The sequence below is a fragment of the Lampetra planeri genome, chromosome 2 (genome assembly GCF_965212315.1).
Source record: "Lampetra planeri chromosome 2, kcLamPlan1.2.h2, whole genome shotgun sequence".
Classification (NCBI taxonomy): Eukaryota; Metazoa; Chordata; class Hyperoartia; order Petromyzontiformes; family Petromyzontidae; genus Lampetra; species Lampetra planeri.
In genome coordinates this window covers 8,800,312-8,827,311 of record NC_136108.1, presented here as the reverse complement: position 1 = coordinate 8,827,311, position 27,000 = coordinate 8,800,312, and the positions used below count along the sequence as shown (strand labels likewise).

General features: G+C 52.6%; 1 protein-coding gene across 1 annotated transcript; it reads right to left on the bottom strand.

Moving 5' to 3' along the window:
- Window positions 1-1,605: 1,605 nt before the first annotated feature.
- On the bottom strand, window positions 1,606-11,302 carry KLHL23 (kelch like family member 23). The gene is made up of 3 exons (XM_078605819.1): window positions 9,928-11,302; window positions 7,855-8,007; window positions 1,606-1,916 (listed from the first exon to the last, which is right to left on the bottom strand). The coding sequence occupies exons 1-3, from the start codon at window positions 11,273-11,275 to the stop codon at window positions 1,606-1,608; spliced, it is 1,812 nt and encodes a 603-aa protein (XP_078461945.1). The 5' UTR covers window positions 11,276-11,302.
- Window positions 11,303-27,000: the final 15,698 nt, after the last annotated feature.

Below are 27,000 nucleotides of genomic sequence, written 5' to 3'. Positions count from 1 at the left end.
TAAAGTATATATTGCTTATTTTGATGTATTGCTATACTCCGGTGATGGTTTTGCAAAAAATATATTTTGTACAGAAGGAACATTTATTTTGTGCCTGATAGAAAAATACAAAATGACATTCTAGTCAGGATGGTTTCAAAGGTGACGTTTTAAAATATATAAAAATCTATACAGTATATATTAATATTAATTTATATTAACACAGGTTCTAATTAACATTATATAAATACATTACTGGACTACGCATACCAGTGCACATTCATAATATTACATAAATACCAGGTCACACCATCACACAAACACACTTGCTTTAAAATACTAAAAACAAAAACGATCGTCTTTTTAGCCTGTAACAGACTATTCGGTACTGTTAACGAGCACCTATTAAAGCCAGCAAGACGCACGAAGCTGTAGTGTGGTCAACACCACGCCCAGCCGCCTTTGTCTCCCCAGGGGCTGATGTTTAAACGCCTCACCCGTCAGCCTGTGGTGGGTGGGGGGGGGAGGCCTATGACTGGGTTCACGTATCGCCCGCCACGGATGTTAGCCACGGCTCACAATCGCACGTGGGGGGTGCCTCTGTGAGCAGCTGCGGCATTGCTCCTCTCTGCACTGAGCTAAGCACACGCCAGGACATTCACACACAAGTGTTACGCGTAGGCAGCCCCACAATAAAAACGCGTACAAATCCATAAGTACTCGCGCATACGCCCCCAAAGATTCCCCCGTACAGTCTTAACAGGCTATTGGGGCAATTGCTGTTGGCGAGCACCTATGAAGGCTGGGGGGCGGGGGTGGTGGTGGGTGACCAGCACCACGCCTGGCTGCCGTTGTCCCCCCTACCTAGGCGAGAGCCATGACCGGCTCAAATATTCGCCCCCTTTATTGGCACACACCGCCCAAAATACACAGAGACTGACGCTCCGCACAATCCAAACCCACCCCACTCCCACACACCACGCACACTACCCCACCCCCTAACACCCACCACCCACACTACCCCACCCCCTACCACCCACCCACACTACCCCACCCCCTACCACCCACCCACACTACCCCACCCCCTACCACCCACCACCCACACTACCCCACCCCCTACCACCCACACTACCCCACCCCCTACCACCCACCCACACTACCCCACCCCCTACCACCCACACACACTACCCCACCCCCTACCACCCACCACCCACACTACCCCACCCCCTACCACCCACCACCCACACTACCCCACCCCCTACCACCCACACACACTACCCCACCCCCTACAACCCACCACCCACCACCCACACTACCCCTCCCCCTACCACCCACACACACTACCCCACCCCCTACCATCCACCCACACTACCCCACCCCCTACCACCCACCCACACTACCCCACCCCCTACCACCCATACACACTACCCCACCCCCTACCACCCACACTACCCCACCCCCTACCACCCACCCACACTACCCCACCCCCTACCACCCACACACACTACCCCACCCCCTACCACCCACACTACCCCACCCCCTACCACCCACCCACACTACCCCACCCCCTACCTCCCATACACACTACCCCACCCCCTACCACCCACCCACACTACCCCCCCCCCGTCACACGCCGTGAATCACCACACAGCCGTGGGAGCGCATGGGCCCCGGCAGTGCCCCGGCCAGCGCCCAGACGCCGGAGCGGGGGTCGTACGCCTCCACGCTCTGCAGGTAGGCCCCCCGCTCGGCCGAGTAGCCCCCCGTGACGAGCAGGCGTCCGCCCAGCGCCGCGCAGCCCCCCTCGAGCCGCCGCTCCACGGTGACCCCCCCGGGGCGCCACTCTCCGCGCTCGGGGTCGTACACGTCCACGTGGGCGCTGTGGCCCCCCAGCACGTAGATCAGGCCCCCCAGCACCGCCGAGCAGAGGCCGTACTCTGGGAGGGGGGAGGGAGGGAGGGGTTGAGTCGGGTGGCATTCGGGGGGTGAGTGTGAGATGCATAGCAGGTGAGCGGAGTGGGAGTTTGCTGTTGGGAGAGCGATTGCCTCCCAGCTGCCCAGTGGCGTCCTTCGCGAACCTCCTCCGCAGAGGCCGACCGTGACACCGCCGGTGCCGGTCACCGGGAAGGTCGCTTAGCTCCACGTCCTCCTGGTGCCGCGTCAACTCCATCTCGATCCGGCCAAACAGAAGCTGACTGGGCACGCGGTCCCTGGGCATGCCGGGCTACGTGACCCAGCCAACGCAGCCTCGCCTGCCAGAGGAGCTCACCGATGGGAATGTATCCAGATCGTTCAAGGATCTGTGAGCGCACCGCACAATCTAGCCTGGTTAAACCCGGAGTGGACTTTAGTCAGGCCAGCATGAACGTTTCAAACTAGCACAGGCGTTCCTGTATAATTGGGTCGACGTTTCGTGGGCATTGAGAAGTGCGTGCATAACTCGCAGCGGAGAAGACCCAACCACAGAGCTTTGTTTGGAACGGCAGGCCAAGCAGCTTCCGCGCGCCGTTGCGCAGATGATGTAACTAACTGTATGTATACACACACAGACACGTGTACTGAATACACACGCTCGCACGTATGCAAAAACACACCAACACATGCAAACATTCGATTTGCAAGTCTGAAACCTGAATCTTTGCATTCGTGCAGAGAGTGCGAGAAAACCAAAGATAGCTAGCCTGCCGCTGCGATGCGGTGGGAACTCCATGGACACCGACTTCTCATTGATGAACAAACCACCAGAGGTCTACAAGGGTTAGAGTTGGGGTTAAAGTCAGGGTGAGAGTGAGTGTTGCGTCATGATCGAGGTTAGGAAACACCACGTGTAATCTAAAGTCACCCTGTGCGTGGTGGATACGAGAACTTCCTACGAGTGCCCGCGTGAGCTCACACAGCGGCACCGCGTTGAAGAAGACATCGAGGAGGTGGGGGGGGGGCAATCGCACTCATGAACCGGTTCATCTATTGACATCGATTCTCATGCCGACGATCCGCGAACAAAATGCATGACCGCGTTTCTGATGCACGCTTTAGGCTGACGAATGAAATTGAACGAGGCCAGCAGAGAAAACTAAATAATTATCTCGCTCGCTCGCTCGCTCTCCAGCGAGGGAGAGAACAGTGCAGAGGCGCGCGAGGGGGAACCAGAGGCGAGTGACATGAAGGGCAGCAGCAGGAGCAGCAGCCAGGCGATGAGCCGGCGCTACCAAATAATTGTCCAAGCTCTGCAGTCCTCTACATGCAGTCTGTTCTCCGATATCGCGGCAATTGCTTTCCTGAAGAACACCGCGTTTATTGGAAAAATCGCGTTATAATAAATAATATATGCGGTAAAGCACAGTCCGCGATAACACGCGGGATGCGTAACGCAGGGCAAACAAAGACTGAGGCGCTTGGGTAGATCTATAAGGATCCAGCAGCATCCCACTGCCGTTGTGTGATGCTCCGCCGAGGCAGCCGCACAGCCGCTTGTTCCGACTCGGGTGACGTAGTTCTGTTCACTCGATCGCGTTTTATCCAACTCGCGTGATGAAAACACGCTTTTATACGAGAACAGACTGTCTTAACGCGTTATTTGTATCGGCCAATGGGACAGTACACATGAGACTTGACAATACAGAGGGCAAAGTGCAGACAAGTCGGACAGAAGAACACAAGTTGACGGACTACACCGATGAGATAAACCGCGGCGATGAGAAAGATCATACGGACGATTATACAGGCAGCACAAATGCGACAGTTCAATACAGAAAAGACAAATGTGACCGGCAGGATCGATGTGAAACAGAGTACTGCGCGCTCGCACTGCACAAGCAAAGACATACCCACACCTGCTTTTAGATAAATGCGTGTAGGTAGGTGCTGACTGGACACAGAATCAATGATGGAATAAAACCATGACCCCCCCAAATTGTGAAAATTAATCTAACTAATACAAGCTAGTCGGTTACTGGATGTCGAAACCGACCGAGAGTTTTCATGTAATTCTAGATTTGAAGTTTTCGTGACTGCAAGGATCCATAATCTTTGGTTCTGTCGGTAAAGTCACGTCGGTGAAAATAAAATAAAAATACCGATATAATCACTTGTCACATACAGCTCTCTCTGCCCACTGCAGTAAAAAAAAAATGTTACTGTTGGTTCCCACCTGATGACGGAAGCCTCCAAAACGTCGTAATTCAGTTATTTATTTATTTCCACATACGTGACTTTACCGCAAGAACCAAAGATTATAGTGTTCATGTACAGCACTGGAACAACGCTGCTAAAAGTGTTCACTCTCAGAAACACCGTGGGGCTGATGGGCCGAGTACAATAGTGTACGCAGTACAGCCGTACCCCCTATTTACGTCTCCCCATTTCACGTCGTTTCGCGAGCACGTCGTCGCTTTGCCAATGGCACCGCTAACCGAAAATGCGTCGCCTCAACCCCGCTACTTACGTCGCTGACAGCATCGCCCGTCCTCTCTCGTTATCCGTCGCCTCCTCGGCCCTTCGCCTCCACCACCCTCCCCTGTAAATCGCTTTGGATTTACGTCGTTTCGATATACGTCGTCGCAACTTTGAGGAACGTATCCCCCCCCCCCCCCCCCGACGTTAACCGGGGTATTGCCGTACTTGTGTTCATTAACCTTTGCAGAGAGACGGATATGTTGAATGAGACGTCAGTCACATGATCTATTCGTAACTGCTGGCGGGCTGAGGTGAGGTGGTGGTCATGGGGTTGGTGAATCTTTACGTGCCCCCTGCTCACCCCCCGCTCCTCACCACGAGCCCGCCACCCTCTGTGGGAGCCGGTGAGGCGCGAGTGGCTCGGAGCGCACACACGCACGCGTACGCACGCACGCACGCACACGCGCACGCACGTGCACACGCACACGCGCACGCACGCGCACGCGAGCACATACATCGTGTTCCCTCAGAACGCGACACCTTATGGAAAATTCATCAAGAGCGCAGCTCAGTGTGGAGAACCTGACACCCACTTGAGGGGCACGGTCCGTTTGCTTAGGGTGTCCGTGGTGTGTCTGCGCGTGCCGTTATTGTATCTGTGTGCGCTATTATTGTTTGCGGGTGTGTGTGTGTGTCCATGATATACGAGTAGCGTTGCCTGTTCGGTCATAATTATTAAATGATAGGTCATTAGCAGCCCTTTGTCAATTCACTGCCGATAAAGGCTGCCACGTGCTGCGTGCAGGTCACGAGGGGGTTTGTTTCACCATGAACTTAACCACGTGGGCCAGTGCGGCTCTTCGCCGTGCCGCACCGACCATCATCGGTTCAGATTTCACTCGCCACTGACGTTGCCCGTGGCTGGAAACTGAACTCGGATCGCTAGGTTCAGTCCAACAAGTGCAATAAAATAAACTATAAGCATTTTTTTTTTACTTCACCAGGGAAGTGACAGAACAGGGGAGAGAAGGGCCATCTGGATGAATGCCTGGCAGCGAGAAGAGAGGCAAAGCGAGGTGGTAGCAGTGGCAAAACAAACAGCATTTGCACAACTCGACCAGAAGCTTGACAGCAGAGAAGGCGTGAAGATGGTATGCCGTTTGGCAAGAGCCCGAAAAACCAGGGCCATCGACCATGTGCATGTCGCGAAGAACAGTGACGGACGAACAATCTTGGATTATATACATGTTAGAGATAGCTGGAAAGAGTACTTTGAGAAGTTGCTGAATGTGGAAAACCCAAGACGCGAAATGGTTGAGGAACATCAAGGAATTGAAGTAGTTGCAGATAAATTTCGATTTAAAGCTTTCGTGACTGCAGGGATTCATCTTCTTGGTTCTTTCGGTAAAGTCACTTTACCGAAAGAACCAAGAAGATAGTTGCAGAGACTATAACCAGAGAAGAGGTGGCGGAAGCTCTGGGGAGCATGACACATTAAAAGGCAGTGGGGCCAGATGAGATCCCAATTGATGTGTTTAAATTAATGGGAGAAAATGGGTGTTTAAATATTGATGGGGCTATTTGGGAAAATCTGGATGGATAAAAAAATGCCTGGTGCGTGAAGAGAGAGAGTACATTGGTTCCCATCTTTAAAGGGAAAGGCGATGTACAAGAGTGTGGGAACTGCAGAGGAATAGCATTGACGAGTCCCATCATGAAACTCTGGGGAAGGATCATAGAGAGGAGACTGAGGGAGCCCATGGATATTGGCGAGAGTCAGTTTGTATTCGGACAGGGAAGGTCAACAATGGATGCGATCTTTGCACAGAGTGTAGATGGAGAAGTCCAGAGAGAAGAGACGGGGCCTGCGTGTGGCGCTTTCTGATCTAGAGAGAGCGTACGACAGGGTGCCTAGAGAGCTCATCTGGTGGTGTATGAGATGAAGTTTTCCTGAGGCATATGTGCGGCTGATCCAGGATATGTATGAAGGAGGGGACATGCACGTGCGACGCAGCTGTGCGATCTGATAACTTTCACGTCAAAGCGGGAGTGAAGCAAGGTTCCGCCCTGAGCCCCTTCCTGTTCATCCTGGTGCTGGACACACTGACGAGATGTATTCAGAGGGAGCCCCCCCCCCAACTGTATGCTGTTTGCAGACGACATAGTGCTCTGTGGTGAAAGCAGAGGGGTAGTGGAAGATGATTTGAAGATCTGGGTGCAAAAGATTGAAGGGAATGGGTTTAGGATCAGTCGAACAAAGTCTGACGGTGGTGAGGCTGGTGCTGTTGTATGGGGCCGAGTGCTGGGGCACAAGAAAGAGGGAGGGCCAAGCTATGGCAGTCACAGAGATGAGGATGTTGCGGTGGATGTTGGGTTTAACAAGGACGGACAGGGTGAGAAATGAAGAAGTGAGAGGAAGACTCAAAGCGGTAGAAATCACAGAGACGATAAGAGAGAAAAGGCTCTGGTGCAATTCGGTCATGCGGAGAGACAACAGGTAAATTATGTGGGTCAGAAGGTGCAAGTGATGCAAGTGGAAAGAAATAGATCAAGAGGAAGGCAGCAGAGGAAGAGGTGGGGGGCGATGTGGTGCGATCGGACACGGTGGCCCGAGGAGCGTAAAGAGAAATGGCGCAGGACAGGGCAGCGTGGAGAAGGTTGGCAAGGACAGCGGACCGCTGACGAGTGGGACACACGCGTGGAAGAAGAAGAGGGAAGGCCCACTCAGCTACGTAGCTCTTTTTCAGAAGCGACCTCGACCATGAATGATAGCTCAACGAAGTGGCTTATCACGTGCACATTTTTAGTAGCTAAATACTTTAAACGCACGTTGATTCTAAATGTAGAGGGAAAAACGGGTGGAACCGGTGAAAAATCCACGCAACCACGGGGAGCGAGACATGCAAACTTCAAATATACAGGAATCATCGGGTTCGGGAACGAACCCACGACCTCCTGCATACCAGGCGGGGTAGTTAACATCTCGTCACCATGGTGCCCCACTGCGACACCGCTTCACTCCTCATAATCGTTATTATGATCATGATCATCATCATTTAAATTGCCGCCCCAATAATAGGTTGAACAGCAAGACACATCGTGTTTGTCCACGATGATGACGATCATGGATTGACGGGTGATGGTGATGATCATGACCACGATGAGGATGTTGATTGAGGATGCCACTTTTGCCGATGGTGATGGTCATGATAATGGGCCAGCAGATGTGATAATCCTGCGATGATGTTTATGATAATGTTAAATAAGTTGACCAACTACCATGATGGCTATGATATTGATAATAATAAATTAACCACTGTTTGCGATGATAATGATGGATCAATGATCGTGATTGGGATGATGATGATGATACCGGTTGATTGATCATGACGATGGGTTGAGCAATGATCACGATGATGATGATGATGATAATCATGATGGATTGACTGATGGTGATGATGATGCTGCTGCTGGAGGTACCGGGATGAGGGCAGGGAGTGAGCGAGCTCCACTGGTTCCGCTCCGCGTGGTGGGCCTGCACGTGTCCCAGTGAAGACCCCCCGGGGCAGCCTGAGTGCCCCCCAATCACGTAGATGCAGTCCCTGAACGAGCACGCAGTCGCGTTACCCACACCTGGGAGAATAAACACAACAACAATAACAAAGATCTCACGTTTAGCCCTTACCAAACAGTTGGGGCAAGTGCTGTTTGCGAGCACCTATGAAAGCCGGCAGGGCACACGAGCGGGTGGGTAGCCAGCACCACGCCCGGCCCCTTTGTCTCCAATGTTTACACACTGCACCGGGTTACTCATTTGAGGCTGAGTCAACCTAGGGGAAGCCCAGGATCCGTTCAGATAATAGAATCGTGACTGTACACCCAAGACCACAGCGCTAACACGTATAGCACATGCAAACACAACACTTACATACAACACTTTCACATGCACACGACCAACGCATACGTGAAACACTGAACAAACTCGATTACATTTTTGTGAAAGAGAGATTTTTGGCTCAATGGGCTTCACTCGGGAAATAAACGTCTGATTCTTCTCATGTGACACCATGGGCAGTGCCGTGGCTAGCGGTAGCGCGTTCGCCGCTTGTTGCAGAGATTGGCGGTTCTAATCCGGAAGGCCGCCCTGGATATTACTGCAGGAGTAATGAGAATAATGTCAAGCCAAACTGTCTTTTTTTTACCAGGTAAGGCCTACTGAGCTCTCTAGCTCATTTTCAGAAGCGACTTGGCAACAAATGATGTCTCAACAAAGTGGCTTATCGTGTGGAAATGTATAGCAGCCAAATATACTCTAAACGCATGTTGATTCTAAATGCGGAAGAAAAAAACCGGGGGAACCGGAGAACAATCCACGCGAACACGGGGAGAGAGAGCATCGAAACTCTAAATACACAGGCGTCAGGGTCAGAATCGAACCGACGACCTCCTGTCTAACAAGCGAGGTAGTTAACATCTCGCCACCGTGGCGCCCCACGCGCCGTTTGCTGCACAATGGCCGACACAACGGTCATTGCGTTGTCGCCGTTATGATCCAAATTGGAAACACTTACTGAATTGGGAAACTGTGAAATCTTAGCAACATCCTCCTAAAAAATATTTTCATACTCAGCAAGAATGTGTCCTGGGTCAACAAGCGTCAACGTGTATGTATGTACAGTGTGTTGAACTTCTTTTACACCGTACATAGCCAACCGTGCTAATCGGAGGTGCGGGGGAAGGACAACAAACTAGACACAAAAATTAGTTCGGGAAAAATGAGTTTTCAATCTAGACTTAAAAGTGCATAGCTGCAGTGGCTTCGTATTAAACAACAGTAAAAACGTTTTCCAGAGCCGTTATCTGACACAAGGGTGAAACTATGGCCTTACGACACCACGTCATGATTCATTAGGAACCGCGTTCTGCAAATTAAGTGACCGTTCTTTTGAGACAGCAGCCCCCGTCCACGGGAAAAGTCGAGTTTTTCCACCGCTAAATTCAGAGAAGCTGAGCACCGCGCCACGCTGGGGTGAAGCGAGGGGAGATTCTGTGACGTTTGCACGTCTCATATTTACATGGAGACGGTGGAAAAATCCACGACCCGATGCGGCCTCCCAACATCAACAATCTCCCACTGACATCATCGGCCGTCAAACAACACCATTACACCCCCCCCTGTCCACCATCAACAACGGCATTGTTGGAATAATCAGCGGGCTGTCAATATCAACCCATTCACATCAGCGCCACTGTGATCACTGTCAAAGGCCATTCCATCATCTTCTTCTTCGTCATCATCGTCATCACGTAAAAAATATGCTCAACCTCACTCATAGCGAAAGAAACATCACATGCACACACGTACCATCAACAAATCCATTAGCACGGTTAGCACCGTACGGTGCGAAAGAAGTTCAACAACCTGTACATACATACATCACCACTGTTATCGTCCCCAATAATTATTGATGACAATCAGCGGCCTATAACCACTCACACATACCATGTAACCCACCCCCACCCACCCCTCCCCTAGAGAGCACGAGCTCTCACCGTGCTCCATGCTCGCAATGGCCGTCCACTCGCGCTTCAAGGGGTCGTAGCGCTCCGCGTCCCTGGCGGGGGCCCCGTCCCTGAACCCCCCCATGGCGAACACGCATCCGAGCGCGCTGGCCGCGCAGTGGCAGTAGCGCGGCAGCCCCATGGGCGGCCCGGGGGTCCAGCGGTCTCGCTCGCAGCTGTAGACCCAGAGCGAGGCGAGCGCCTCCTCCACGCGCTCGCCGCGGTACCCTCCGCTCACGAACACGCGCGCCCCCAGCGCTGCCACGGCGTAGCTCTCGAGCGCGCGCTCCGGCAGCGCGGCCCCTGCACTCCACGCGTCCTGCCCGGGCCGCCAGGCGTGCACCTCGGCCAGGGGCCGCCAGTGGTAGCCGCCCACCACGTAGAGCTCAGCGGAGCAGGCGCGCTCCACGCGAGGGCACGGTCCCAGCACGGCCGCGCGCAGCGCCGAGCGCAGCGCCTCGGTCGTGGACGCAGCGCCCGCGGCCGCTGTCGCCAGCGCCTCCTCCAGCGCGGTGTCGAGGAGCCGCAGGTTCACGCCGATCTCCAGCAGCTCCGGCAGCAGCGCGGCGCGGCTGCCCGGGTCGTGCGCCACCCACGCGGCCAGGGCGCCCAGCAGCGCCTCCTCGCTCGCCACCTCCAGGTCCCGGCGCGAGAGGAGCGCGCGCAGGCGCCGCGCCTCCAACTCGGGGAACTCGTCGCCGGCGCAAACCTCCTGGAAGGCGGAGGCGGAGAGGCGGCGCGACTCGCGCTCCAGGCGGCGGCACGCGTGCGTCTCGGCGAAGGCGAGCAGCCCCAGGCAGTTGGAGGGGTCGAGGCGGCGCACGAGGAAGCGCTCGCACGCCGCCTTGACGGCGCCGAACTGCAGAAGGTCGGCGGCCGCCAGGAGGGACTGCACGTTGCGCTCCGTGATGGAGACGCGCGACGTGTACGCGAAGCGCAGGAGCGTCTCCATGACGTCGGGCTCCACGGCGGGCAGCACGACGCGCGAGAAGCGTCGCTCGCGCATGTCGGCCGTGAACATCGCGTGGAAGTAGGCGCTGCAGGCGGACAGCACAGCACGGTGGCAGCGGAACGAGCGGCGCGCGGCCGTCGTCGGGGACGGGGGCGACGAGGGAGATGGATGGTGAGGTGGTGATGCAAGAAGAGGAGGAGCAGGAGATTGTTGCTGCCCGCAGCACTCCAGCGTGATGTCCGAGAAGAGGCCGTGCTGGTAGAAGGAGTGCAGAGCGCGCAGCAGCTCGCGCGGGTGCTGCGCGCACGTGTACGCGTACGCGTACCCGCCTCGCTCCGGCTCAGGGCCTCCCCGGGGCATGGGGTCGCCGGGGCCGCGGCTCGGCATCGCGGGGTCGAGGCGGCGCGGCGGCGTCGTGGGGACCTGCGGTGAACGGGGAGGGGAGGGGGGGCAGAGGTAGTCAGGGACACGTTCGCGCACCGGCAATCAGGAGCCAGGCAGGCAGTACAGCACTCGTTCTAGATTTGAAGCTTTCGTGACTGCAAGGATTCATACTCTTAGTTTTTTCGGTAAAGTCACGTAGGTAAAAAAAATATTATTTTATTTTTATTAATTTTAATTTAATTTTTTTACCTACCTGACTTTACCGAAAAAACTAAGAGTATAGTGCAGCACTCGGTCAGTCGACCGAGACGACGCAGGTGCTCGGCGATCAAGCAGTCGGGAAGAAAGCAGCTGTGCGGTCAGAAACCAAGGCAGTTGGGATCCCCGGCCACTGTGGCACCCACCCGGGCAGCGAAGCGCCTCCGTGTCGACAGCCGGTCAGTCAGCAGAGAGCACTCCGCCCGCGGGACGGCACCCAGCCCGCTCCCTCTCGCCCACTCGGGCAGGGAGCGCGCACGGGCGCGCGTGTGCGCGTCCACGCGGCGAGAGGAGGGGGAGGGAGGGAGGGAGGAGGGTTTAGGGAGGGAGGGAGGAGATTGGTCGCCGTAAGCGCGACTCGAAACTAAACACAATGGACTCATCCCCGTCACATGTTTGCCCTTGTCTGTTTGTTCCTCTTGTTTGCTCCGTCATTCGCGCTGCTCCGTGCACGGCAGTGAGAGCTTGCGCGTGTGCGGCTGTTTGTGTCTGTGGAGATCCTACGAAGGACTTACCTGTGCAAATGCGTGTGGCTGTGTAAATAGGTCGATTTTTTGTGTTTGTGTGGAGGGCCAAATATTGGAACGAGGCGTGATGCCTGCTTATTTATGAAGGCCGGGACGACGCACGAGGGGGGGGGTGATATGGCCAGAACTTCGTCCGACCGCCTTAGTATCCCCAGTGGCGATGTTTGCATAACGACTCATTCACGTCGAGTTGACATAGAAGAGGCCCATAACCGGTTGAGATAATCGCCACTGATTTTAACTGTGTCCGGGAATCGGTGCACGAATGACTCTTGCCCGAACAGCCTGTGTGGGCTTTACGGGGGATCTTTGTCTCGTGGGGAGCGGTGGTGTAGCGGTTAGCGCGCTGCGCTACGAACCCGGCGACCCGGGTTCGATTCCCGCTCACGGCCAACACCAGTGACGATTATCTGAACCGGTCCTGGGCCTCCCCTAGGTCGACTCAGCCTCAAATGAGTACCTGGTGCGGTGTGTAAACATCGCCACTGGGGAGACAAAGGCGGCCGGGCGTGGTGTTGGCCACGTACCCCCTCGTGTGCCGTGCCGGCCTTTATAGGTGCTCGCTAACAGCACTTGCCCCTAGAGTCTGTTAAGGCTATACGAGGGATCTTTATCTTTGTCTGAGGAGCGATAGCGTGCGGGGTTTAGCACTGCTCCGATTCCCGGACACAATCAACATCAGTGGTGATGATCTCAACCAGTCCCGGGCCACCCATATATCGACTCAGTCTCGTATGATTAGGCCTACCTGTTGCGAAACACAACATCAGTACTAGGGGTTGACGGAGGAGGCCGGGCATGGAACGGGGGACGCATCCATCCCCTCGTATGCCGTGCGGCCCTTAATATGTGCTCGCAAGAGTCTGCACGGCTATCGGGGGCCTTTGTGTGCGTCTGGGTTTCGCTCAAAAGCGCAGAACCAAATGCAAAGTGACGGACTTCTTCGTTCAGTCCTTGGTGACCAGGCTCCCGAGATGAACTCGCCACACTTGATCACGATTATCACTCTCGTGTTGAAATCCCTCCTCAATGCAATCACCGTCTATCACGGTCCGGTGCAGATTCCACCCCGTCTCACGCCTGCACACCAATCGATATCGTAGCTTCATCTTCGCGGCTGTCATTGTCTTGGACGCGTTCCCCTCCTTTGGCCGCCACTTCGTCACCGGTCTCGTCCGGACGACACTTGAGAACCTGGGTACAAAGACCAGGATCTCTGCGGTTACAGCTCGGCGCTGTGAACTCTGAAAAGAAGTCCAAATATGCTCTTGTTTATTCGAGTGTTCGTGTAACCAGGGGACACGTGGCCACGCGTAAATAAAAACAAAAAATTCTTCACGCGACTTTCTCGCTTGCTCGCTTGCTCAATACCACGGTGGCTCAAACAAGATTGAGCCACCGCAACGGGGAGGGTTTCCACAGATCTGTGAGAGCTTTTAACAGACGACGAGACAAGAAGGCTCACATGATCGAGTCTCTCACCTTTCTGAAGGCGCCTACCTCAGCATTTTCTGGCTGTGGGTGTTCCACCTGATGATGATCGCTTGTGTTGCGATCGAAACGTCGTGAGTTGTTTTATTTAATTTTTCTACCCACGTGACTTTACCGAAAGAACCAAAGGGTATGGATTCCTGCAGTCACGAAAGCTTCAAATCAAGACAAAAATCAAACTTTTACATTCTAAGAGCTGGATTTATCGCGTGCAGGAAACACTCATTTAATTTTTCGATTTAAAGCTTTCGTGACTGCAGGGATTCATCTTCTTGGTTCTTTCAGTAAAGTCATCACGTAGAAGGGAAATAATAAAATAATAACAATAAAACATAATAAAATACAATTCTCACGACGTTTCTGCCACAACGCAAGCAGCCGTCCTCAGGTGAAGAACAGGGCTGTCGGAAAGACAGCGTCTCATTTAATGTGACGGGTGTTTTTTTTTGTCTGCACCATCAGCTCGCTACACTTGAGAACCCTGTTTCATCGCAGATGGCTCGAGCTCAGTTCGAACCCAGGAACTCAGCGATGCGGATTCGGTGTCTCTGACACGGCCAATGTCAACAATGAGAGACAGAGACCCAGCGCTTGAACCCAGAATCTTAGCGATGCTGGATCAGTCTTTCTAACACATCCATTATGAACCCCATGGGAGAGAGAGAGAACCAGATTCAGGGCTAAACCCCAACATCTCAGCAGCGCCGGCTGAGTGCTCTCACACGGCTGTTATGGATCTTTTTATCCACTCGCCAACATCAACATCTGGCGCATTAACGCACAAATATTTCGCGTTTGCACTCCGTGTGAACATAGCGTCGTTGTTACCGTGAACCCACATGCATTTTAGCACAAGCCACACTATGTTGACTATTGGCTCACGCGTATTCTAACGCCAGTTATTGGCTGTCTTACAGCCGTGGTTCGACACACGGGGGAGGGGACGTGATGGGCGACGCGATGTGTTTTCAATCAGTCTTAGCGGAGATTAATGTATCACTATATATTCCGAGTCGCTGCTAGATTGCAGTATGGACGTGATTAGTAGCCAAGGCATAGCGCGAGGGATACTTGATGTGGTGTGCCGGGTGCAGAATTTCTCATTGACTGGGTCGCCAACCGGCCATCTCTGGCTAAAGTTCAGCGCTGCGTCTTGGAGCGTAATCAATGCGGGTCGTCACGTGGTCAGCACCACTCGCGCGCCTGTGATCCAACGCTTTGGGGTTGGTGGATCACGCAACGATTCGCAAAACTCCCGTGCACGCAGGCGCTGCATCTGAACCGGCGTGGGGATGTGGGTTTGTGAATCCGTCCGTAGGGGGGAGCTTCACGTGCCACCCACTGTATTCCGACTCCTCCGCACAAGAAACATATTCACTCAAAAGAGAATTGATCATTTTTGAAAAAGATCTGCACGATGATTATGATCGGGCAATGATAATGAGGACGCTTGCTGTGCCAAAGATGACGCTGCTAGTGATTGTCCAGTAATGATTAATGTGCTAATGAAGTGGAAGGTCGAGTGAAAAATTATGGCGATGATGGATTGGTGAATAATGATGATGATGATAATGATATGGATTATGATCATTATAAACTGAACGACAACCGTAGTGGTGGTGGTGATGATGATGAATGTACACACAGAGTAAATAGGTAATGGATAAAATATGTTGAGACGACCAGCGTAACCTCAAGCATGCTTAGTTACACGTGGATAAATAGGTGCTTTGTGCACAGGTGCGAGTGTCAAATTCGGCGCCAGCTATTTAGAAACTCAATCCAACCACACACACCCCCAGCACCCACCCAGAGCACCACCCACAATCGCCACCACAACACACGAACCACAACACACGAACCACTACAACCCAACCACCACCGCACCCCAACCACACACATTCTCCCACAAACAACCACACATCGCAATCACCACCACGACACAGAACCACAACAAACCAACCACAACAAACCAACCACACACCCTCCGCCACCACAACCCACACAGCACGATCACCACAACACACGAACCACAACAAACCAACGACAATTCACAGCACAACCACCACCACCATAAACCAACCACACGCCCCCGCTCCGTCACCACCCACAGCACAACCCCCACCCCCACTACCATCACAAATCCACCACCACAGTTCAGTCGCAAGCTTCTTCTTCATCGTTCGTATGATGATGGTCGACGCAGAGGCACAACCACAATGTCACGTTCAGGTGGTCGAAGCCAGACAACCGCGTCAGGAGCAGCGTAGAGTATCATCGCTTCGATGTCTCCAGTCACAAGACACCAACCACGCACCACAATTCAACCACACACTCTTCTGAACTACCCATGGCCAACCTCCTCACTCCTAGCCCTCGTCCCCCACTCCTCTGCAATCGAAGTGGACAACCTCCACCTGCACGCCCTCTGTTCCACCGCAGTTCAGCCATCACCTCTTCCTCCTCCTCCTCCCCCTCGTCCTCTTCCTCCTGTTCCTGTAGCGTCACCTCTTCATCCACCTCTTCCGAAGAACTCATGACGCCGTCCCTGTTGCGTATCTCTCCGCCAGTGAGGAGCGTATCGAGTGTTCCCTGATGAGGTGAGCTCAGCCTCTCCTTCCTCGCCTGCTTGTTCGACTCTTCTCTCACTCGCACCCGGCTCTCCGAACTCTCCCCTCGCTCTCCAATCTCTCTCCCCTCGCTCTCCAAACTCTCCGCTGTCTCTCCCCTCGCTCTCCAAACTCGCTCCCCTCGCTCTCCAAACTCTCCGCTGTCTCTCCCCTCGCTCTCCAATCTCTCTCCCCTGTCTCTCCCCTCGTCCTCCAAACTCGCTCCCCTCGCTCTCCAAACTCTCTCCCCTCGTTCTCTCTCGACTCTCCCCCGCGCTGTCGCCACTCGTCCCTGCCACCCAGCCCGACGCGGCACGCGCCGCGCGTCGCTTCCACATTAGGAGCGGTGGGGAGATGGGAGGAGAGAGCGATGGGGAGATGGGAGGAGAGAGCGGTGGGGAGAGCGGTGGGGAGAGGAGAGAGCTGCGGGGAGAGGGTAGGAGAGGACTGGAGGGAGAGTGGAGGAGAGCGGTGGGGAGAGCGGTGGGGAGAGGAGTGGAGGGAGAGTGGAGGAGAGCGGTGGGGAGAGTGGAGTGCGGTGGAGAAAGGGGGGTGCAGAGCGCGTAGGGGAGAAGGGAGAGAACCCTTATAGGGAGCGGAGACCACGCTATTTTAAACCCGGGGCCCGAACTGTTGATCACTCCTCACCAGACCGGTGGTCAGTTCACTCGTTCGCTCACTCTTTCATTAATTCACGGACTCACTCGCTCATTCATTAAAAGTCACTCAACGGTAGTACTCACTCATGCAGTGCAGTACTCATATATATGGCAAGCGAGGCTGGGTCGGCTGGGCCACGTAGACCCGCATGCCCAGCCACCGCATGCCCAATCAGCTTCTGTTCGGCCGGATAGATGGGGCTAAACGGGCGCAATAGGCGCTAGAGAAGAGACGGAGCTGATGCGGTGCAGAATGATGTGGAGCTGATTGAACTTGCCGGTGTCAAGCTCGTTCCGTGTGGAGGAGCAACAACGGAGGGCAGGAGAGCGACGCTCACGACAACGAGCGGAGCGCCAGGCGGCTAAAGCGCACAGAGTTTGCACCGTGGCCAACACAGTTGGTGCATCTGCCAGACATCTCAGTCAGTCAACCCATAGCACCTGAGTCTGTTTCGTGCCCTCCTGTCAATGCGGGCCTACGACACTTCACGTGGCCGCAAAGTGCACCTCGAACGCCACAAGCGCCGTGGTGAACGGCGGTTATGTGAATTAAACTGTGGCGAGGCTTCACTGGAGTGGGCCTTCGAGACATAACTTAACAAGTATATCCTCAGCCACATCGAGATGTATAACTGGATGTGGTGTCCAGGGTTTTGTCAGATGAAAGGGTAAATAACTGTACGTATGTTTTTTTCGTGAGCCAATTTAACACGTGTGGCAGACCGGTAATCGATTTCATTTTTCAACGTGAGAAACACGATTTTAACCCTAATCCAGACAGAGCCGGCTTAAATTAAGCCCATACATTTCCACGCGTATTTAGGGTACATGTGTGCGTTTGGGTACACGTGTACACATATATGTGCACACACATATATGTGTACACGTGTGTGTCTGTGTGCACGTGTGTGTCTGGGTACACGTGTGTGTCTGTGTGCACGTGTGTGTCTGGGTACACGTGTGTGGGTGTGATCGTGTCCGTCTCTCATGGAACCGCTTCTGGAAACGTCTTTGCCACGGTGCACTGCAGTGACGTCAGAGCAGTGACACGTTTAAATTATGGATGGAATTGGCTTCACATCCAAATGTCGCAGGACACTTCATCGAAAACAAAGGTGTCTTGAGATTCAGTGAGACTTTCCTGGGCACACACAGTTATGTCGGTGTAACGTCATTAGAGTTATGTAATGACTCGCTCAAGGATAACTATGAAGTCTTTCTAACGATTAAAAGTGCAATATTCATATCTGTCAACGGTTTATCCATATTCTTGTACAGAGAAATTTAGTTTTCAGGTCGATACGGCGTACAGCCCTTTCAATACGAGCAGAAAAAAACATGTCTATTTGTTTGTGATTCTCCCTTGTGATGGGACTTTGTAGGATGAACGTTGAGATTTATAAAGGCACGGGGTGACCGATAAGATGTGAATTGGTCTGTAATAAGGAAGGCACTGATAAGGGGCTGACCGGTATGAATATGTATTATGGGTGCCTCCAACGAATTACCACGAAACAAATATAAATTAATAAGACCAAAGTAAAATAACCATAGCCTTGTGCATACGGGGTTGTAGGGAGCTCTAAAGACACACAGAGAGACGCGGAGACAGCTCTAGAGATAGAAAACACGAGTCTCAAATGAGACAGCGGCACAAACAGAGAGAACGAGAAAGGGAGAGATTCGCACGGTTGGCTACGTACGGTACGAAAGAAGTTGTATATACATACAAGAGATAAACACGGTGAATGACACACACGGAGAGATGCAGGGATACAGATACACGTACATAGACGGTACACACAACCTTATGCATGCGTCGTAGTTACACAGGGCATCAACACATCACGTGTTCATCTCTCCCGCCTGTGCCTCCCCATCACTCCTCTTCATCGTAATCTCTCGCTCTATCCCACCACTCTCTCCTTGTCCCCCTTTATCCACCGCGCCTACTACCTCCCCCCATCGCTATCTCTCCATCTCGCTCCCATAGATATATAACTGCCCAATCCGAGCTGTTCATACTTTGATACGAGCATTGCCTTTGGACTTCTGCCTGTTTGCGTTCTCTGGTCCTCACGCTGGTGGGACCAGGCCATGTAGACGGCTGTCTCTGGTGTAGGCCAATCCGTTTCAAAGACAATGCCATATATTATAATCAGAGCATGTTTGTTTGCATGTTTTTGTCACAAGTATGTGTGATTAATGGAGATTTGATGCCTTTCAAGAGGTGCTCAGTTTTTTGTTTGAACATCTCAACTCCTTTTTCATTTCCAGAAGCGGTAAAGCCAATTCTTATTGTTTTTCATTGTCTTGATGCTGGCAAAAATGTCTCATAGATATCAGCACCCCCCCCCCCCAACTCGGACCCCACTGCCCCCCCCCCCATCCCCACCGCATCCCTTCTCTCCTCTTCTGCTCCAGTAAGCGCAGCTGTGACCCGGGCTCTCTCACGTGACCAGAGCCCCCCACGTCGCTCCCTGCGGACCCTCACGGGACACACAAACCCCTCGGTGCACTGCCACATCCCACCCCGCCGCTCATCGCGTCCACCTTATCACTCGCTCCACCCAACCCGCAGTGGAGCACCGCACTCTCCCATCCACCCCGTTCCTCCTCGCTTACTCACGAGACAAAAGGCCACGCGTATCGCCTTTGGCACGCTCTCTCTCTCGGGGCAAGTGCTCTAAACGAGCCCCTATATTTGCTGGCACGCGCACACGAGGAGGCCGGTGGCCCCGCAGCGTCGATGTTTACGCACCGCGCCGGGTACTCATTTGAGGCTGAGTCGACCGAGGCAAGGCCCAGGACGAGTTCAGATATTCGTGACTGGTGTTGGCCGTGAGCGTGAATGGATCTCCGTCGGCCGGGTTCGCAGCGCAGCGAGCTAACCACTTTACCACCGCTCCCCGCTGACACACACGCGCAGAATCCAGCGAACACTCACATCCATCACATCCCGTGCTCAACCCAATCTCCACTCAAGCGCACACCACAATTCCAATCCATCCCGTACCGCACACCAGCTCCCCCCCAGCACCCTCCACCCCTCGTCGCTTTCACTCCACCGCACGAACCCGCAAGGTTCTTGACCAGCAGCGGGGTGGATAAAGCCGCGGCACACTTCGTGTGGACCACATCTCTCTCACTCGTCACCTGCTCCCCACACACCCTCACAGCCCTCTCCTAGCCCCTACACCCCCCATATCCCCACGGGCCACCCTCCTTACCCCCACTACCCTCCCACCCCCACACCCCAGCTTTCATCCACGCGGCTTAGTCCTGTAAATCCAAGCATGGAAATTAAATGTTGGCTCCACATTAACATGCACGCGGAATCTACACGAGTCACTTGCACACGCCATGTGCGTACAGTCTGTCTGTCCGTCTGCGTACGCGCGCCTGCGAGGGATTTGGCTCTCGAACGGTGGGGTGGACGTAAAAAAAATTGCCAGGCCGCACGCCCTAAGCCTCGCGGTGGGCATAGCCTATTCCGTTTTCCTATCCGTAAACTTGAAAGTAGTTTAATTAACAATTGAGTGCGATTTTTCTATATTTTATTATTTCCCCGCGCCGCTCAAGCTGACCGGTATTGCCCCTTGCAACGCACGCGCAGCGCTAAATTCATCAAAGTGTTACGTCCTCTGCCCCCCCCCACCCCAATGTGTGCACTTACTACTATAGGTTAGATAGATACTACTATTATAGCGCTTAGATAGTATTATACTGGTAGGAACCTCCTGGTTACACCAGCCCACAGGGGATTATTGTGTCCGTCCGTCGTGCAGGGAGGGGCTGGGTGGGGAGGGGCTGGGTGGGGAGGTTGGGGAGGGGCTGGGTGGGGAGGGACTGGGTGGGGAGGGGCTGGGTGGGGAGGGTGGGGAGGGACTGGGTGGGGAGGGGCTGGGTGGGGAGGGGCTGGTGGGGAGGGTGGGGAGGGGCTGGGTGGGGAGGTGCTGGGTGGGGAGGGGCTGGGCGGGGGGTGGGAGGGGTGGAGCTGGGTGGGGAGGGGCTGGTCACCCCGTGGTGCCCTTATAAAACTCAACGTTTAACCTACTCACACCGGCTTGTGCCCGCCCTCACAGTCGGGCATATTTGCGGAATACACCACGCCGCCGTTGACCCTGGCCATTGACCGAGCAACCCAACGTTCCTACCAGCTCCCTCCGCAGGAATGTGTTTGTAGCACGGGCGGGGGATGGTGGGTGGGGGTAGCGGCCCAGCCCCCAGCCTCGGCCGGCTGGGCAATCTAGGTGAGGCCGGGGGCTCTGCACGGGACTAGGCCTCACCACGGCACTGTCAGGTGAGGACTTTGTGCTATAGAGTCGATATATACTGCTACTAGCGGGAAATAAGCGGCATTGCCCGGGGAATAAAATACATTTTAAAACTTCTCAAAACTTAAAAACATAACATATACAAATGAAAAGAAAACTTTGATCATTACCTCATTAATTAAAAATAAAATAAAACCCAACGCGCGGTGGATAAAAACAGCTTATGCTCGCGCGCCAAGATTCGATTCTTTAAATTGCGCAATGGAAAGGTTTCTTTTGAATTGGCCTATTCCCGTTTAATCGATACCACAAACGCTCACCAGATATCGATTCTCGCCAGTCCTGTATGCGGGTTGACCCCACACACGTCATGGTCATTCCCCCCCCCCCCCCCCCCCAAATACAAAAGTCAATTTTTATACTTTTTGCATTGTGTACAGTCTGGAAGCTACCCACATGCCAAATTTCAAGTTTGTTGCATGTCGGAAAGTACGCTAAACATTTCGAACAGACACATTCACAAATTTCCCTTTTATAGGTAAGATAGATAGGGTCAGCATGTACTACTGTAGTGATAACAGGTGCCACCACAGTCGGTATGCACTGCTGTAATCATACAGATACCACCACAGTCGGTATACACTGCTGTAATGAAACCAGGTAAAACCACAGTATGCACTGCTGTAGTGAAAGGTGCCACCACAGTCGGTATGCACTGCTGTCGTGATAGGTTCCAACCGGCTCCAACCGGCAATATATTGCTATGAAACATTTTTTTGTTAAAAACATTTACGATGCTATGTAAATAAAAACAACTATTTGCTAAACCTTGGTCACAATATCTGGACTTGTCTTCATATAACAATGCATAGATTTCTGTTCATATGATTGTGGTTATGGTTGTACTTTGTGAATCCCTAATCTCTGCCATTACATACAATGAAACAAGAAAAGGTAAAACAAGAAAAAACAATACACTATTAGACATTATTGTAAAAAATAAAATGAAAAGTCCATCCCATGTGATAGTGAATTTTTTAAATATTTTTTGGCTGGAAATTATTTTTCAAATATAGATTTTTTTTTTCTGGGGGGGGGGGACCCCAGGAAGATTTGGTCCCCCCCCCCCCCAATGTTGACTCCATGGCTACGGCCTTGACTGGATGGAAACGTCACCCACGTCCGTTGATAGTCGAGGAACTCTTTAGCATACTTCACCACGCTGGTCCGTGCTGGTTGATGAAAGGGGTGTTGGGGGGGGGGGGATACCGAACCGGTCACTCACCACTGATGTTATCCGTAGCAAGGAATGGAACTCAGGTGACCGGGTTCATAGTGCAGTGAATTACCCAATAGCGCCACCGCCACCATCCAATTCAATCTGGTTGCTGTTGTAACTTTCTGACCCGCTCCTACCGGACATCTGTGAGAGGAGGGAAACAAAAGAGCGGTCTAAAGAACAATTGGCTCGACACAAGGTGCCCTTAGTTGTCGTGGTGTTGACGATTTAAGAGGCGCGTGGAATCCCGTGTAAAGTGATGGGGGGGGGGCAATGGCGGAGCCAGGATTTTCAGGTAGGGGGGGCAACTCCTCCAGCAATGAAGAATGGAGTTGTTAGTAAGTAAGGGCTTGTCCCTTGCTTTTTATTCGACGCGTTGGTGCGGCGATGGTGCAGCCATCGATCGAGGGCCGAATTCGAACCGCGTTGTGTGATCGGCATCGCGCTCGCTGAAGGTGAATGCCTTCAGGGAAGTCGTGTCCTGTAAACGCAACTGCGCACAATTCTGCGAGTCACTTATAACTGCTTTGCCGTTACTTAATGCCAATTAAGGACGCAGACTATTGTCCTATCATCTCATAGAGTCCCTGGCACATAATAATATGCTACATAGTGGCAGTGGGGGTCGCAAAATGCCGATTTATTACAAAATAATGCACGGACACGGCCTGCTGTCACTTCCGATAGCAAACAGCGAAAAGGGGGGCGCCATCGATTTAGTAGGTACGCAAAAATCTGTCAAATCTTGACCCCTCCCCCCCCTCCCTGTACGCACGCTTGACCCCCCCCCCCCACCTGCGTACGTACAGCTTGACACCCCCCCCCCCCCGAATCCTATAGAACGGCCGATATTTAATCCACGCAGAAACGATCAAGGAATAATTATTATTTGGTTCTTTCGGTTAAGTCACGTCTAAAGATAAAATAATAAATTAAATTAAATAATAGAATACGACGTTTCGATTGCAACACAAGCAATCATCATCAGGTATAATGAAATAGCGACATACAATCTAACCAGAAAAGTATAGACAGACATATTAGCAGACAGATATCACCAAGATACATAGCGAGAGCAACACAGGTAACAGAGAGGGGTGATCGTCTCTGTGGGGTGGCCTTAAATAGACAGAGGGGGGGGCGGAGGCAGAGAGAGGGAGGGGGGTTAGAGAAAAAATTAGCATATCAATGAGTGGTCAACAGACGTGGTGCTGCAAGTACGATGGCGCGGCAAGCAAGCCTGAAAATCAGGAGAAGGACACACTAAAATTAAATAACCTAGTAAAATATCGAAATGTAATGTAATACAACACAGAGGGTCGGTCAACACACAATTAACGCATAGCCTGGTTGATTACGTATTTCAAAGATTGCTAAGTTAGAATTTAAGTGTGAACATTCTAAAGAGGACACAGGCAGAGAAAACAAGTCGCCAGAGAGAGAGAAAAAAGATGAGCTTAAAACTTCCCCGTAGAAGTGGTTCAATCTTAATTTATTATTTTATCTTTAGACGTGACTTAACCGAAAGAACCAAATAATAATTCCTGCAGTCACGAAAGTTCTAAAATTAAGATTGATCAAGGAATAACTAACTATCTAACTCATTTGAAGGCCAATGTAGACAAATAATTATCGAGGCTTCACCACCCGCCCACCCCCCCCCCCCGTTTCCTATGCGTGCGCACATTGTCAGTAGCCTCCCCCCCATACGCAAGCGTAACGCATTTGGGTTACCCCCCCTCCCCCCTCCATGCGTAACGCACTTGGTCGACTCAGCCTCAAATGAGACAAATGTGGCCGGGCGTGGTGCTGGCTACCCACCCACCCCCTCGTGTGCCACAGTCCCGGCCTTCAGAGGTGCTCGCTAACAGCCCTTGCCCTCACAGTCTGTCGCAGGCTATACTGGGGACCTTTGTCTTTGTATACGCGTGTATGTCAGAGGCGTGTGTGTTCAGGAGGTGTGTGTATATCCACGTGTGTGTCACGAAGGTGTGTGTGTCCACGTGTGTTAGCGGTGTGTGCACGTGTGTGTGGGGACTGTTGTTAATGACTGATGAGCGCTGCAAAGACAAAGATCCCCCGTATAGCCTGGACGGGCTGTTGGGGGCAAGTGCTGCGAGCGAGCACCTATGAAGGCCGGCACTGCTCACGAGGGGGTGGGTGGCCATCACCACGCCCGACCGCCTTTGTCTCCCAAGTGACGATGTTTACACAGCGCACCAGATACTAATTTGAGGCTGAGTGGACCAAGGGAAGACCCAGGACCTGTTCCGGTAATCGTCACCGGGTGCTGTTAGCCGTGATCGGGAATCGAACTCGGGTCGCTGGGTTCGTTCCGCAGCGCGCTAACCGCTGCACCACCGCTCCCCGCGTGCTCAACATATATTCAGTACATACACTCTCCAGCCAGCCAGATAGATACACGTAGCATACACAGTCAACAAAAACATGTTTGAACAAAGACAAAGATCCCCCATATAGCCTCGGAACGGTACACGAGGGATTGGGTGGCCAGCACCACGCCCGACCGCCTTTGTCTCCCCAGTGGTGATGTTTACTCACCGCACCAGGTACTCATTTCAGGCTGAGTCGACCTAGAGGAGGCCCAAACTGTTCAGATAATCGTCACTGGTGTTGGCCGTGAGCGGGAATCGAACTCGGGTCGCCAGGTTCATAGCGCAGCATGCTAACCACTACACTATTGCTCCCCATTAACTGCTCACCGCACACACACAAACATACATGTGTGTTGTGTACACGTAACACACATAGCACACACGCAACACAAACCATGCAAAACAAAGATCCCCCGTGTAGCCTACACAGGCTGTTGGGACAAGTACTATACGAGGGGAATGACGTGGCCGCCTTTGTCTCACAAGTGGCGAGTGACATCTGAACCGCCTGTGGGCCCTCCCCTTGGTGAACTCTAACTAGCTTACCTGGTAGGTCACTGGGCAGATTGAGGACTCATTTCTAGATTGAAAACTTATTTCTGTAGAACTGCTTTTTTGTGTTTAGTTCGTTGCTATTCCATCGCACCTCCGATTACCACGGTTGGCTACGTACGGTGCGAAAGAAGTTCAAAATGCATGTGCATTATGCGTGAACCGAGATTAAATAACACGCACACACACGCTAGGCAGCTTTTAGCGGAAACATATTTAGCCGTGTTAATGAACGGTGGGGTGAGCAGTGGCGTAGTGGTTAGGGTATTGCGCTCCAAACTCAGCCACCCGAGTTCCATTTTCGGCCACATTGATATACGAACCGCTCTTGCTTGGGCCGCCCCATTCACCAAATCCACACAGGCGAGCGTGGTAAAGTACGGTCAAACAACTCCCAATGATCATCACGATTCAAATCTGGAAATGTCGACAAACCTCATCGCAACGTATACACGAGTGCATACCCCGTAGCGTGTTTTGTTACTTGCAACGCACAACTTAAATGTAGGTTGTACACGCTCGTAGTTCTACACGTGTGTATGACACTGCTCTAGCCAAGTCGGCTTTGTATTCGCCAACAAAGGGAGATTTCAACACATGCACGTGGAGCGTTGGCAAAGCGAGGTCAAGCGCAGCCCACGCTCACACACACACACACGCGCGCACGCGCTCGCCTCTGGAGCCCTGAACAGGAGTATAAAAGTATCCGTGATGTAGGTGGGGAGGGGTGGAGTAGAGGTGCGAGGCGCAGGGAGTCGTGTTATTAAAAGGCATTTCAATCTGGCCTCTCTTCGGCAAAGCCTCTTTTCATGGAATTAGATTATCTCGGTTGAGACTCACACAAGTTACATTTCTCCACGGTGTTGATTTCATAAATGTGCGTTGGGTCAAACATCGACATTGTAGCAAATGTCGGCCCCGTTACTTCCCCACTGCTAATCAAAGGACGCTCAGCAATCTCTTCCATTCCTTCCCCGAGTTGTTCTCGTCTGGTAACGGCCCGCGAATTATTTGATGAGAAACGTACCAGTACGCTCTTTGGTCATTGCCCGCATGTTTAGAACGCACCAGGCTCGATACTTTAATTGCATCCGTTCTCCATCGGTTATTCTCACCTCGGAAGTTTGTCTTCTAGATCGTCCACCATCAGTAACTGCGGACTAAACGTCCAAGAGTACTGCATCATGGTTAGACTCGCCATACGATCGATACGCCAATTACCTTTCTTCACATTCGTATTTTTACTTCTCCTCTTCCTCGTCTTGGGATTTTTTTTTCCTTTGAAATCAGTTTCTGAGCACAGGCCCAAATCGCTCAGCAGCCAGCAACTGCACTATCGACGGTGTGATAGATAAGAGCGAATACGTTTCTTGAATTCAGCAGTCGTAAGACCTCTAAAAACGAGATGACGAGAGGGTATTACAAAGTCCTGAGCAGGGGTATTTGGTATATATCCCTGCTTGACCACGTGTTTTCCAAGCGCGATGGCCGAGGTTATCCTGGTCAGAATAAAATTGCCAATTGATGTGCTACGTCCCTCCCTCCTTTGATTTCCTCCCCCTTCTGTATTTTGGAGTCTGTTTAATCAATGTCTGTTCGACGTTAATACATTTCGTATGGTGATTTTGAATGAAGAGCCAAATTAAGTGAAAAGGCATATTGAGCGTGATGGAATTCGTG

Bases quoted from the DNA above. Each gene is read 5' to 3' on its own strand.
- KLHL23 (XM_078605819.1), bottom strand. From the start codon at position 11,275: ATGCCGAGCCGCGGCCCCGGCGACCCCATGCCCCGGGGAGGCCCTGAG. The intron at 8,008-9,927 runs GTGAGAGCTCGT...TTATTCTCCCAG, and splicing joins CATTGCGAGCATGGAGCACG to GTGTGGGTAACGCGACTGCG. The intron at 1,917-7,854 runs GTACCTCCAGCA...CCCCCCTCCCAG, and splicing joins CACTCCCTGCCCTCATCCCG to AGTACGGCCTCTGCTCGGCG.